At 41.8% G+C, this 15,095-nt stretch overlaps 1 protein-coding gene across 2 annotated transcripts in view; it reads right to left on the bottom strand.

Moving 5' to 3' along the window:
• Nucleotides 1-789: 789 nt before the first annotated feature.
• The window catches only part of LOC120993295 (norrin cystine knot growth factor NDP), a 198,323-nt gene continuing 184,017 nt past the window's right edge, over nucleotides 790-15,095 (bottom strand). For both annotated transcript variants that reach the window (XM_040421835.1, XM_040421834.1), the window contains one exon: nucleotides 790-1,373. In XM_040421835.1, coding sequence (XP_040277769.1) covers nucleotides 1,146-1,373 — 228 coding nt within the window. In that variant the 3' untranslated portion in view covers nucleotides 790-1,145. The remainder of the gene's footprint in view (nucleotides 1,374-15,095) is intronic.

Here is a 15,095-nt window from a genome sequence, read left to right on the forward strand (position 1 = left end):
CCCAGATGCTTCAAAATACACTGATGATGTGAACCTAGCTTTTCTTACAATGGCTTTAAAGGCATTCTCTGAGCCTTCAACTAAAATTGATCTTTTAACTAAGGTTTCCTCCACACCTATGTTAAGTTCCAGTAGACAGCTACCTGGCAAATGTGCCAGGATTCGGCCGGACTGCATGCAGCTGTATTTGTCTGGCCAAATCCCTGCATATTCGTAGGGTATTAGCCAGATCTCCCCTGGAGTCCATTATAGTTAATGGGGCCAGCGGGAATTGCGGTAACATCCGGCAATGCCAGATCCAGAGTGCTCCTACAGACTGTTCTCTGCTGGAACAGCCTGCCGGAACTAAAACTCTAGTGTAAAACTAGCCTAATCTGTGGAGAGAATACATTTTCAGCAGTACTTACTCTTCCATCTCTCCATCGAATCCACGATCATGGCTGGGGTTACGACTCCTCGACTGGGTTCAGGCCTACTGGCTCTTCCCCTGACTTACCGATAGGATCTAATCCTATTTCTTCCTGTTCAGTTACACAATGCACATGAGTGGTGGAGGGTAAGTACTACTAAAAGTGTATTCTGAACCACAAGTTAGATGAAGAATAATTTTAGTTACAGGCCTGGATAAGCCCTTAAAACAAAAAAACTTTTGCTAATGTAAAATCTTCCTGCATTAGGTTTTATCAATAACATCATGTGGAGAAGGTTATTTGATGTAAAAAAGATGCATATGCAATTCTTGAAATAATTGTTTTATTGTTCTTGTCAGTCCATTATGTTATGGCAGCTCGTTCTGTTTAATCCAGCTTGCTGCCCAGTTTTCATAATTCATCCGTACTTCATAAAAATATTAAACCCAGGGAATGAAATGATTAAAAAATACATAGAGAAATACTCTGTACAGAAAATATTGATAGTGAGCCCATGGTCCATACATTGGAACATATACAATTTGGACCAGAAATGTAATGAATCTTCAGAAAACTTTAACATTACAAGACTATTTCATTTTCATTGCACACTGTATGACAATAGTATTTGTATCACTTTTTATTTAATTCACAAATAACACTTCATAAAAATAAATCACATAATTTGATGTCCATTTTAAAAATTCCCAATCCAGTTGTCTGTGAAATGTGCCCCTAAGAATTGCACTCTTCACAGTGACAGGAAAGAATATATCGGTATGTGGCGGTGAGACGGATTCCTCCAGAGCACCGAAGCCTTATTGCTTTTAGCTTAGAGGTCTGCGGCCGGCAGCAATGGCAGGTGGAGCGAAAAGGTTGTTTTAAAACTGTGCTGAAGGAAACAAGGGGGTCCGAGCGGGATGTCTGACTGCAGCGTCCTTCACACCGGGCCAGCAGTACCATCTACAAAGAAAAAAAAATTACAATGAAAGGAATGATAACCTTCAGATTTTTAGTAAAGAAATATTTTCACTTTCAGAAGGACAGCAGAGAACCTCTTGTTATCTAGAATATGTAGCATCCTACTAAACTGTACATACAGCTGCTATGCAGCTGGCCGCCTGGAAAAAAAACTGCAAAAACCCTGTGTGGAGTTTCATTTTGCAGTCATGTGTTACTTCTAACCTACAGACAGCATAAGTGTGAAAACTTGGAATGGAGTAATACATGTAGACAGGATAAGGCTGTACTATACATAGTTAGGTCGTAGTCTGTAGCCACGGATATAGGTTTACATGTATCCAAAAAAATATACAAGACATGAAATATAAGTTGTTTCATTTAAGGGGAGTGTGTAACCTCCAAACATGGTTTCAAAGTAAGCATACCACCATGTACAGTAGGTGCCCCAAAACATGACATCTTTCATGTGAAAATCTTTTGATTTTCATGCTTTTGTTTCTGCGTCAGGCCATTTTGCCATACACATAGTACCATTTTAATTTATGCTGCTTACCGATCATCATAAATAATGTATTCACTTTATTGTACAGGTATTTTGATGGCAGGGATACCAAATAATGTTTTGTGATATTTTATACTAAATATGTTGCAAAAATTATTTTTTTAAGTAAAATTAACCTTGCAGAGAAAAGTCTTTTTTATTTAAGGGGGTTATTTATTAAGACGGGCATGGAAGTACCTCTGTGGTGCTCTGCATAAGTTTGGTGCTCCCTTCAGCAGGCCATGCAACAGACTTAAATGTACACCAGTTCCATGGCTAGCATAGATTTAAGTTATTTTCCATGCCAAAAACTGGCATGGAAAATGATAAATGAGACAGGCCTATTGGCATGCCCACTTCCCCGTCCACACCCTGCACCCTTTTTTCACCACTTCAGAAAAGTGGCACGAGAGCAGAAGAGAGACAGATTTTGCCGTATAGAAGATTAGAGATTCAAATCCCACCAAGACCAATAAAAAAAAAATTATAGTAAAAGTTATTGCAGAAAAATAAAGTTTTTACTTTCCAGGTTTTTTCTTTTATGGTAAATGTTAAAATTTTCTGAAAAGATATTGTTATTAAAAAATTACTTTTTTAGTAACATATTTAATATGAAATATCACAAAACAGTATTTGATATCCCTGTAATCATAATAATCTATACGATATAGTGAACACTTTATTCATGGTGATTGGCAAATAGCACATTTTTTTCTTTCATTTTAGGAATATCCTGTTTATTTTAAATTATGTCAGTGAAGATAAAAGCATTTTCGGAAACAGAAAATGTAGCCCTTTATGGCAAAAGCATTTTACTCCAATAATGCCATTTTTATACCCATGTTATGGAGTGCATAGTTCAAACATATTTTACTGCACAGATTAACCATATTAGTATATGCAATACTACATCAGACCTTGTAGGTTAAAGACATTTCACCAAAAACTTGCATTATCATACCCCTATTATTGAACGCATAGTTCAATAACATTTTACCACAAACATTGCATTGTTATACTAGCTTTTGAAAGCATTACTGTATCAGACCATGTAGTTCAAAGACATTTTACTGCAAATATCGCATTCTTATACTCATGTTAGTGAACACATAGTTCATATTTTACCATGAAAATGGCATTCATATACCCATGTTATTGAACGCATAGAAGTTTCACTGTAAAAATTGCATTCTTATACGCAAGTTATTGAGTGCATTACTGCATCAGACCAAGTAGTTCAAAGACATTTTACTACAAAATTGCATTGTGATACTCACGTTATTGAACGCATAGGAGATCATTTATTAAGACCGGCATCTTAATAACTCCTACATTTAGACTGGCACAGGCCTATACATAACTTCAGCGCATCCAGCGCCAGTCTAAATGTAAGCCAGCTTCCTAGCTGGCTTACCTTTTAGACCATTTTTTATGCCTAAGCCAGGTGTAGAAAATGATTAATGAGATAGCCCTACTAGCAGTCCCCTTCCCCGCCCACTTTTTTAGACCTGGCGTAAGTGGGGAAAAGTCGCTGATTGCAGTGCAACTAACTGTTGTGCTGCCATCTGCACCTGAAATACACCTAATATACAGTACAGACCAAAAGTTTGGACACACCTTCTCATTCAAAGAGTTTTCTTTATTTTCAAGACTATGAAGGCATCAAAACTATGAATTAACACATGTGGAATTATATACATAACAAACAAGTGTGAAACAACTGAAAATATGTCATATTCTAGGTTCTTCAAAGTAGCCACCTTTTGCTTTGATTACTGCTTTGCACACTCTTGGCATTCTCTTGATGAGCTTCAAGAGGTAGTCCCCTAAAATGGTTTTCACTTCACAGGTGTGCCCTGTCAGGTTTAATAAGTGGGATTTATTGCCTTATAAATGGGGTTGGGACCATCAGTTGCATTGAGGAGAAGTCAGGTGGATACACAGCTGATAGTCCTACTGAATAGACTGCTAGAATTTGTATTATGGCAAGAAAAAAGCAACTAAGTAAAGAAAAATGAGTGGCCATCATTACTTTAAGAAATGAAGGTCAGTCAGTCAGCCGAAAAATTGGGAAAACTTTGAAAGTAAGGGCTATTTGACCATGAAGGAGAGTGATGGGGTGCTGCGCCAGATGACCTGGCCTCCACAGTCACCGGACCTGAACCCAATCGAGATTGTTCGGGGTGAGCTGGACCGCAGAGTGAAGGCAAAAGGGCCAACAAGTGCTAAGCATCTCTGGGAACTCCTTCAAGACTGTTAGAAGACCATTTCAGGGGACTACCTCTTGAAGCTCATCAAGAGAATGCCAAGAGTGTGCTAAGCAGTAATCAAAGCAAAAGGTGGCCACTTTGAAGAACCTAGAATATGACATATTTTCAGTTGTTTCACACTTGTTTGTTATGTGTATAATTCCACATGTGTTAATTCATAGTTTTGATGCCTTCATAGTCATGAAAATAAAGAAAACTCTTTGAATGAGAAGGTGTGTCCAAACTTTTGGTCTGTACTGTAGGTGTATTTCAGTATAATAAATGATCGTCATAGTTTTCAAAGACATTTTACATCAAACATTGCATTCTTATACCCATGTTAGTGGACGCATCATTCAAAAATATTTTACCTCATAAATTAATAACAAATTGTTAATACCAGGGACATTTAATTGCTCCTCTGTCTTTAAATTATAGAAAACACACTTGCAATTTTGCTAGTACCAATTACTAACATGGGTATAATCTGTGTACCAAACCTATGGCTTTCCATTTTTAGACTTTATAACAAAATGTCTAGAAAACGGAAGAGTGGAAAATGAAAGACCTATGCCTCATCATCTGGGAGTCAAAATGTCTTCTGATAGATGCCACATTATTATTGAGGACAAAGAGGATGACATTGTGGACAGGATGGGTGATTCTTCCTTTCAGTCATAGCATGACGATGTGGATGTCTCCTCTGAGTCTGACATCATGCCTTGGAGCTAAGGGTTACAGCATTCATCTTGCTCCTGCTTGCAGCCCAAAAAAAGCCTTTCAATGACATCCTCTGTGTATTCACTGCCCCCTCCTAGTGGAGAATCTTTTTTTCCTAAGAAGAGACAATAAAACCATGTGTGATGGAAGATACTCAAGATAGTCTCACTGTGGACGACTTGTGTGAAAACAGTGATTTGGACAGCCTTGAGAAGAAAGTTCAGGTGGAGGAGGCGGACCCATGTATAACTGTGTTGGTGGTGGTAGTAGTGGCGGCACCTGGTGAGGGCCAGAGGTAGCAATAGTGTCACTTGGGGTAAATACAATACATAGCAGGGAATAGGCGGGGGGCCAAGAAGTCCACCATGAAAGTCCCATAAAAGCAGCATGGTGCCCGTGGTCCTACTTTATGGCTGCACAATTGCAACATGTTAGGGGTTGGATTAGAACACGTGAATTAGACTCTTCATCGGAGATAGTTGCTCATAGTATGAAGCAGAAAGCACCTATTGCTTCGATTGAAGTGAGCGGGCAGCACCCTCTAGGCAGGAAACTCCCCACAATTTCCCTTATAACAAAAGTTTGGTCAAAATTCAAGGAACTGGCAAACTTAACAAGTCTTAGCAAGAATACGCCATTATGGCGGAATCCCCAATTACCAGAGTTATTCAGACTAGAAGGCTTTTCCCCATGGGAAGAGAGGGGCATATTATTTCTGGGTCAAATTCAATCTCAAGGACTGTTCAAATCTTTTACTCAGCTTCAGGAAGAATTTGGCCTACCCAAGAAGGCATTTTTTCAATTTCTCCAATTGAGGCATGCTTGTCATACACAATTTCCGAAGGGGATGGTGGTTGCCACCCCCTCCCCCCTCCTGTGGTGAAACAGCTACTGGAGGGCAGGTCCACAAAAGGTCTGATATCACGACTATATAAATTTATACTTGACGCCAATGCCTCCTCAACTTCCTTGGTGGTAAAAGGAAAATGGGAAGAGGACGTAGGAAGAATATCTCAAGAACAATGGACTGACGTTCTGGCTTTAACAACTAGTCTTACACTGAATGAATCCCAGAGGCTGTCCCAGCTATATCTAATACACAGAGTGTATAGAACCCCAAAGTTTCTATTCAAAATTGGCGCTCGACCGGACTCCTCAAGCCCTTGCTGTGGAGAAACAGAAGCAACATTGCTTCATATAGTTTGGAACTGCCAAAAATTGAAGAAATTCTGGGAAGATATACAGTTGCAAAAAAAAGTATGTGAACCCTTTGTTATGATATGGATTTCTGCACAAATTGGTCATAAAATGTGATCTGATCTTCACCTAAGTCACAACAATAGACAATCACAGTCTGCTTAAACTAATAACACACAAATAATTAAATGTTACCATGTTTTTATTGAACACACCATGTAAACATTCACTGTGCAGGTAGAAAAAGTATGTGAACCCTTGGATTTAATAACTGGTTGAACCTCCTTTGGCAGCAATAACTTCAGCCAAACGTTTCCTGTAGTTGCAGATCAGACGTGCACAACGGACAGGAGTAAGGCCGAGTTCACACGAACGTGTGTGACCCGTGCCCGTGCTGCGGCCCCCAAATTGCGGGCCGCAATGCACGATCGCCGGCCGTAGGTCAGCCGTATCGGATCGAGGACCCATTCACTTTAATGGGTCCGCGATCCGCCCCTTCCGCAAAAAGATAGGACATGTTTTATCTTTTAGCGGAACGGAAGTACGGGACGCAACCCCACAGAAGCACTCCGTAGTGCTTCCGAGGGGTCCCGTTCCATGCGGCCGTTCCGCAATTCCGGATTTGCGGACCCATTGAAGTGAATGGGTCCGCATCCGTGATGCGAAATGCACACGGAACTGTGGCCGTGTATTGCGGCCCGCAATTTGCGGGCCGTGTATTGCGGCCCGCAATTTGCGGGCCGCAATACGGCCACGGATCACACACGTTTGTGTGAACTAGGCCTAATTCTTGACCATTCCTCTTTACAGAACTGTTTCAGTTCAGCAATATTCTTGGGATGTCTGGTGTGAATCACTTTCTTGAGGTCATGCCACAGCATCTCAATCGGGTGGAGGTCAGGACTCTGACTGGGCCACTCCAGAAGGAGTATTTTCTTCTGTTTAAGCCATTCTGTTGTTGATTTACTTCTATGCTTTGGGTCGTTATCCTGTTGCAACACCCAGCTTCTGTTGAGCTTCAGCTGGTGGACAGATGGCCTTAAGTTCTCCTGCAAAATGTCTTGATAAACTTGGGAATTCTTTTTGCCTTCGATGATAGCCATCTGTCAAGGCCCTGACGCAGCAAAGCAGCCCCAAACCATGATGCCCCCACCACCATACTTCACAGTTGGGATGAGGTTTTGATGTTGGTGTGCTGTGTCTCTTTTTTTCCACACATAGTGTTGTGTGTTTCTTTCAAACATCTCAACTTTGGTTTCATCTGTCCACAGAATAATTTGCCAGTACTGCTGAGGAACATCCAGGTGCTCTTGTGCAAACAGTAAACGTGCAGTAATGTTTTTTTTGAACAGCAGTTGCTTCCTCTGTGGTATCCTCCCGTGAAATCCATTCTTGTTTAGTGTTTTACGTATCGTAGATTCGCTAACAGGGATGTTAGCATATGCCAGAGACTTTTGTAAGTCTTTAGCTGACACTCTAGGATTCTTATTCACCTCATTGAGCAGTCTGCGCTGTGCTCTTGCAGTCATCTTTTCAGGACGGACACTCATAGGGGGAGTAGCAGCCGTGCTGAACTTTCTCCATTTATAGACAATTTGTCTTACTGTGGACTGATGAACAGCAAGGCTTTTGGAGATACTTTTATAACCCTTTCCAGCTTTATGCAAGTCAACAATTCTTAATCGTAGATCTTCTGAGAGTTCTTTTGTGCAAGGCATCATTCACATCAGGCAATGCTTCTTGTGAAAAGCAAACCCAGAACTGGAGTGTGTTTTTTATAGGGCACTGCAGCTGTAACCAACACCTCCAATCTCATCTCATTGATTGGACTCCAGTTGGCTGACACCTCACTCCAATTAGCTCTTGGAAATGTCATTAGTCTAGGGGTTCACATACTTTTTCCACCTGCACTGTGAATGTTTACATGGTGTGTTCAATAAAAACATGGTAACATAAAATTATTTGTGTGTTATTAGTTTAAGAAGACTGTGATTGTCTATTGTTGTGACTTAGATGAAGATCAGATCACATTTTATGACCAATTTGTGAAAATGTAAGGACCATCGTGGCCATGCTGCATTTGGGGAATATAACACATGCTCCCTGTATGGCAAGCATGATAAATTTTGAAAAAGTACAGTAGCTTTCAGAGAATGCTGGCCATGTCAAGGAACTATCCTTGCATTTCAGCCAAGTGGAACACCCACTTGGACTTACAGCAAGTGAATGTCCTGACATTACACCGCCTGATCCCCAATGTTCCATCTCACTAGAATTCGACCTTGCATATGCTAAAGCATCTGTATGAACAGTGTAACATGGTGAATGATTTCATCATACACCCGACCACCTCAGCAGGGAGCATGGGTTGTTTCAAGTTCAGGCAGTGCCAGTTCTCTGAGATACATGTCAAATACTCAGGCCCTTCGAAGAGGTCACCAGATTTGTCAGTAGAGACAACTGTGGCATCAACAATGTCATCCTCCTGATATTTATATTAGAGCAGACCGTCATGCTGAGGCAACAAAGAACGCAGGAAGCACAGCTTCCAGAACTTCCTAGCTGCCCAGTAGCTCTTAAGGAACCACTACAGAAAAATTCCCATGCAGGAGGAAGTGGAGGATGAGGAGCTACCACTGGGGAAGGAGAAACAGAAGGAGAAGTGGTCACTTGTGCAAGAGGACAAGGCTGATGATGATTAGAGATGAGTGAATCGAAGTTGACGAAGTGGAATTCGATCTGAATTTCAGGAAAAATTTGATTCGCACCAAGTCCGAATTTCCTCACGCTTCATGGTAACGAATCGCATTTTTTCCTAAAATGGCTGCTGCACGTGTGAGGACATGGAGCAAGGAACTCTGGGAAGGCGGAATCACCCATAATGCCATGCATGCAGCCAATCAGCAGTCAGCCAGCCCTGTGATGTCATAGACCTATAAATAGCCTCAGTCATCTTGGATTCTGCCATTTTCCAGTGTACTTAGTGCAGGGAGAGATGTCAGCAGGCGCTAGGGACAGTGCTAGAAAAAACTTAATTGTGCTAAAAAAAAATGATTTACAAGTGCAGGGAAAGATTATTCAAGGTGTAGGGAAAGGATAGGGTGGAATCATTCCACAGCATTTATGTTGAACAGGGTTCAGTAGGGAGGTTACAGCCTGGGTAATTGGAACAATCCTATTACACCTTGCTGCACTGACTGGGGACCCAAATTGCCATTATATAGCACTGTAATTCCAGCAAGCCGTTCTTGTTGTTGGGGTGTTTACAGCCATTAACAGGGTTTATTACACAAAAATATTTCTACGTCTTATTTGCCCTTGTGCGGTGCAGTTATACACTGCCCGTCCCAAAAAAAAGTCTCCACCAAAAATATTTTGTTGGACCGCCTTTAGCTTTGATTATGGCATGAATTCGCTGTGGCACTGTTTCAATAAGCTTCTGCAATGTCACAAGATTTATTTCCATCCAGTGTTGCATTCATTTTTTACCAAGATCTTGCATTGATGATGGTAGAGTTTGACTGCTGCGCAAAGCCTTCTCCAGCACATCCCAAAGATTCTCAATGGGGTTAAAGTCTGGACTCTGTGGTGGCCAATGCATGTGTGAAAATGATGTCTCATGCTCCCTGAACCACTCTTTCACAATTTGAGTCCGATGAATCCTGGCATTGTTATCTTGGAAAATACCCGTACCATCAGGGAAGAAAAAAATCCATTTATTGAATAACCTGGTCATTCAGTATGTTCAGGTAGTCAGCTGACCTCATTCTGCCCCCACAGGCTTGTACAGTAGGCACTAGGCATGATGGGTGCATTACTTCATCTCCCTCTCTTCTTACACTGATGCACCCATCACTCTGGAACAGGGTAAATCTTGACTCATCAGACCACATGACCTTCTTCCATTGCCCCAGAGTCCAATCTTTATGCTCCCTAGCAAATTGAAGCTTTTTTTGGGGTTTGCCTCACTGATTAGTGGTTTTCTTACGGCTACACAGCTGTTCAGTCCCAATCCCTTGAGTTCCCTTTGCATTGTGCATGTGGAAATGCTCTTACTTTCACTATTAAACATAGCCCTGAGTTCTATTGTTGTTTTTCTTCGATTTGATTTCACCAAACATTTAAGTGATCGCTGATCACGATCATTCAAGATTTTTTTCCCGCCACATTTTTTCCTCGAATACGATGGGTCCTCACTATCCTTCCAGTTTTTAATAATGCATTGGACAGTTCTTAACCCAATTTTAGTAGTTTCTGAAATATCCTTAGTTGTTTTATCTGCTTGATGCATGCCAATGATTTGACCCTTCTCAAACAGACAAACATCTTTTCCATGACCACGAGATGTGTCTTTCGACATGGTTGTTTAAGAAATGAGAAGCAACTCATTGCACCAGTTGGGGTTAAATAACTTGTTGCCAGCTGAAAGATAATCACCCATGCAGTAATTGTCCAATAGGAGGCTCATAACTATTTTCTTAGTTAAATCCAGGTGGCGACAGGCAGTGTATGTTCTAAAGCATTTTTTGGCTTGTATAGTGGGAAAAAAAGGGCTTATTAGCCGTTGTGTGGTGAAGTGCTAAAGTAACAGCACTTTTTGTTGTGTATTAGTGGCAAAAGAAAAATAAATTTGACATTCAGCGGTGCAGTTATACGTTCTAAAGCCTTTTGTGGCGTGTATTAGTGGCAAAAGTAAAATATATTTGCCATTCAGCGGTGCAGTTATACGTTCTAAAGCCTTTTGTGGCGTGTATTAGTGGCAAAAGAAAAACATATTTGCCGTTCAGCGGTGCAGTTATATGTTCTAAAGCCCTTTTTGTCATGTAATAGTGGCAAAAGAAAAACAAAAAAGGCCAATCAGCGGTGCAGTTATATGTTCTAAAGCCTTCTGTGGAGTGTATTAGTTCAAAAAGAAAAATATATTTGCCGTTCAGTGGTGCAGTTATATATTCTAAAGACCTTTTTGTTGTGTAATAGTGGCAAAAGTGCAGTTATATGTTCTAAATAGGGTTGTTTCGGGTATCGAACTATCGATACCCAATCGATACTTTAAGCCCGGTATTGATATGATACCGGGATTTGTCTTTTATCGATACTAAGCTGTGTGCCATGTTCCCTCAGCAGCACAGGGAAGAAGGAAGCAGTCTCTCCCTCCCCCTTGTGCTGCCGCTGCCTCCATTGAGAGCGCAGAGGGGCGAGGAGGGGAGGGGCTGTGGCCACTGCACCACCAATGATAACTAACATTTAATACATTACAAATACAGCCAGTGGCAGAAACACATTGTTGGCACCCTGCCTCTGACAGGGCGATGTGATCCGCAGCAATTAACCCCTCAGGTGCCGTATCTGAGGTGTTAACTACCGCAGATCTCAGCGCTCTGTCAGAGGCAGGGTGCCGGCAATGTGTTTCTGCTGCCGGCTGTATTTGTATATTAAACGTTAATTATCATTGGTGGAGAATGCTGGAGGTAACTGAGAGTTTGCTGTGAGTCGGACCTTACGCTCCTGTAATTCACCCACTGGCTCCTGGTATTGCCCATACGGCACAGGTAGGTTAGCTTTAGGTCCTGAGCTACTTGAGATACCTTGGCGTGGTGCTTGGGCTCAGATATGTCCTTCATATAAGGATATATTGGCTAAATTCTAAATTTTAACACTAGTTTGAGGGTTTAGTCAGACTTGTTTGTATGCATCCACAGTAGTGCTCCTTCCTTATTAATGTTTTATTTCATATAGCTATTTACATCCACACATGTTTCTATCTTGTGTAGGATGTCTTTTTGTGGTACTTGTCGTCCGCTGCGGGCATCCTCCACTGTATGCATTTTTGTGGGGATCGCCATTAGCAACGGTCTACAAGTGCAGGATCTGCTCCCCTGTATAATGCTGATGACACCAGCAATGATGACCAGTCATCTTAGTAGAGGGTGGAGATGGAAAGACTGGGTCCTCGGATACACTGGCCAGAATGGCAAGCTGTAGGCGTTCTTGCTTACATAATCTTACATAATGATAGGTTTATCCTTACCATCAAGCAATATGATGATTACTGGATAGCTATGCTTTTAGGCTTAGACACTTGCTATCAAAGTAGAATAGAGGAATATTTTCCTATTGCTGAATGGGAGGCTAAATTCCTACCAGGATACCCTGTGTACATAGCTTGCCAAAGCATGCAGTGAACATACTGTATATATATATACACTGCGTGCAGAATTATTAGGCAAATGAGTATTTTGACCACATCATCCTCTTTATGCATGTTGTCTTACTCCAAGCTGTATAGGCTCGAAAGCCTACTACCAATTAAGCATATTAGGTGATGTGCATCTCTGTAATGAGAAGGGGTGTGGTCTAATGACATCAACACCCTATATCAGGTGTGCATAATTATTAGGCAACTTCCTTTCCTTTGGCAAAATGGGTCAAAAGAAGGACTTGACAGGCTCAGAAAAGTCAAAAATAGTGAGATATCTTGCAGAGGGATGCAGCACTCTTAAAATTGCAAAGCTTCTGAAGCGTGATCATCGAACAATCAAGCGTTTCATTCAAAATAGTCAACAGGGTCGCAAGAAGCGTGTGGAAAAACCAAGGCGCAAAATAACTGCCCATGAACTGAGAAAAGTCAAGCGTGCAGCTGCCAAGATGCCACTTGCCACCAGTTTGGCCATATTTCAGAGCTGCAACATCACTGGAGTGCCCAAAAGCACAAGGTGTGCAATACTCAGAGACATGGCCAAGGTAAGAAAGGCTGAAAGACGACCACCACTGAACAAGACACACAAGCTGAAACGTCAAGACTGGGCCAAGAAATATCTCAAGACTGATTTTTCTAAGGTTTTATGGACTGATGAAATGAGAGTGAGTCTTGATGGGCCAGATGGATGGGCCTGTGGCTGGATTGGTAAAGGGCAGAGAGCTCCAGTCCGACTCAGACGCCAGCAAGGTGGAGGTGGAGTACTGGTTTGGGCTGGGCAAAGATGAGCTTGTGGGGCTTTTTCGGGTTGAGGATGGAGTCAAGCTCAACTCCCAGTCCTACTGCCAGTTTCTGGAAGACACCTTCTTCAAGCAGTGGTACAGGAAGAAGTCTGCATCCTTCAAGAAAAACATGATTTTCATGCAGGACAATGCTCCATCACACGCGTCCAAGTACTCCACAGCGTGGCTGGCAAGAAAGGGTATAAAAGAAGAAAATCTAATGACATGGCCTCCTTGTTCACCTGATCTGAACCCCATTGAGAACCTGTGGTCCATCATCAAATGTGAGATTTACAAGGAGGGAAAACAGTACACCTCTCTGAACAGTGTCTGGGAGGCTGTGGTTGCTGCTGCACGCAATGTTGATGGTGAATAGATCAAAACACTGACAGAATCCATGGATGGCAGGCTTTTGAGTGTCCTTGCAAAGAAAGGTGGCTATATTGGTCACTGATTTGTTTTAGTTTTGTTTTTGAATGTCAGAAATGTATATTTGTGAATGTTGAGATGTTATATTGGTTTCACTAGTAAAAATAAATAATTGAAATGGGTATATATTTGTTTTTTGTTAAGTTGCCTAATAATTATGCACAGTAATAGTCACCTGCACACACAGATATCCCCCTAAAATAGCTAAAACTAAAAACAAACTAAAAACTACTTCCAAAAATATTCAGCTTTGATATTAATGAGTTTTTTGGGTTCATTGAGAACATGGTTGTTGTTCAATAATAAAATTAATCCTCAAAAATACAACTTGCCTAATAATTCTGCACTCCCTGTATATATATATATATATATATATATACACACACACAGTATATATATATATATATATATATATATATATATATATATTGTAGGCAGACAGCAGAAATTATATTGGATGGAAAGTTAAGCTGGGCGAGATATTAAAAGCCGGATAATGTTGTTTTGTTCAGCAGCCTAGTTGCTGAACTGTTAAATGGTAAAATCAGGGCCGGCTTGGTTGGAGTGGGGAATAGGTTGGAGTGGGGAATAGGTGGTGGTGGGATTCACCACTCCCACTCCCACCCCATTACAGAGAGTGTGGAAGACAAAGCCCGCTCAGCTGAGGAAAAAGTCCCTCATTAAAGGTGCATAAAAGTCTGAGGGAACCAGCAGTGTCTCTGAAAACAACCCAGCTGAGAGACACCAGCAGTCTATAGGTTGGTAACAGAGCCGAGTGTTACCATACCCTGGGAGAGTGAGGCAGGGGCCTCAGTCATTATACCAAGTGAATAAGTTTTGCTGTTACTTCTGTTTAGCCGAACCAGGCGAATGTGTTTTTGGTTTGTTTATTTCTGTTATCTTGCTGAACCCTGTGGAGTTGAAACAAATCTCTACATTACTGCATTGGGACTGTTGCGTCTGTGTCACCTATCCCCCTTCAGAACATTACAAGTGGTGGAGGATGCGGGCAATACAGAGCCGTTGCTAATAGTTACGTGACACGTATAGACGCTAAAGATTTTCCTCAGTGACTGAAAGGGCGGCTTTGCCTATGGATCGGCGGGTCCACGAAAACCTCTGTGATCACTCCCGAGAGCATTGCCTGTGGATCAGCGGGTCCACAAAAACTTTGCAATCACTCCAGAGAGCATTGCCTGTGGATCGGCGGGTCCACGAAAACTCTGCAGCTACTCCAAGGAGCACTGCCGGTGGGTTCATAAAGATTCTGGTAGGAGTTATATGGCGTACTGTTGATGTCCTGGGTGAAGTCCCTATCGACCATGCAGTCACAAACCCACCCTATGGAGGAAGTGGTAAAAACTCTGGTGCACGCCCAAGAACAAGCCTTGGAGCAGCAGCGCCAGTCCCAAAAACAAAACATCACGTCTAATGCTGTAACAAATGGTGTTGTTAAAAGAGGTGGTCTTGGCACGTTCTGAGTCCCACGGGGGGAGAGGCCCTGCAAGCTGGGGTGCCAGGGAGGCCGTGCAACGTTCCCTTCAAAAAATGACTCCTGGGGATGATGTTGAGACTTACCTTACCATCTTTGAGAGGGCAGCCCAAAGG

Source organism: Bufo bufo, chromosome 3 (genome assembly GCF_905171765.1).
Source record: "Bufo bufo chromosome 3, aBufBuf1.1, whole genome shotgun sequence".
NCBI lineage: Eukaryota > Metazoa > Chordata > Amphibia > Anura > Bufonidae > Bufo > Bufo bufo.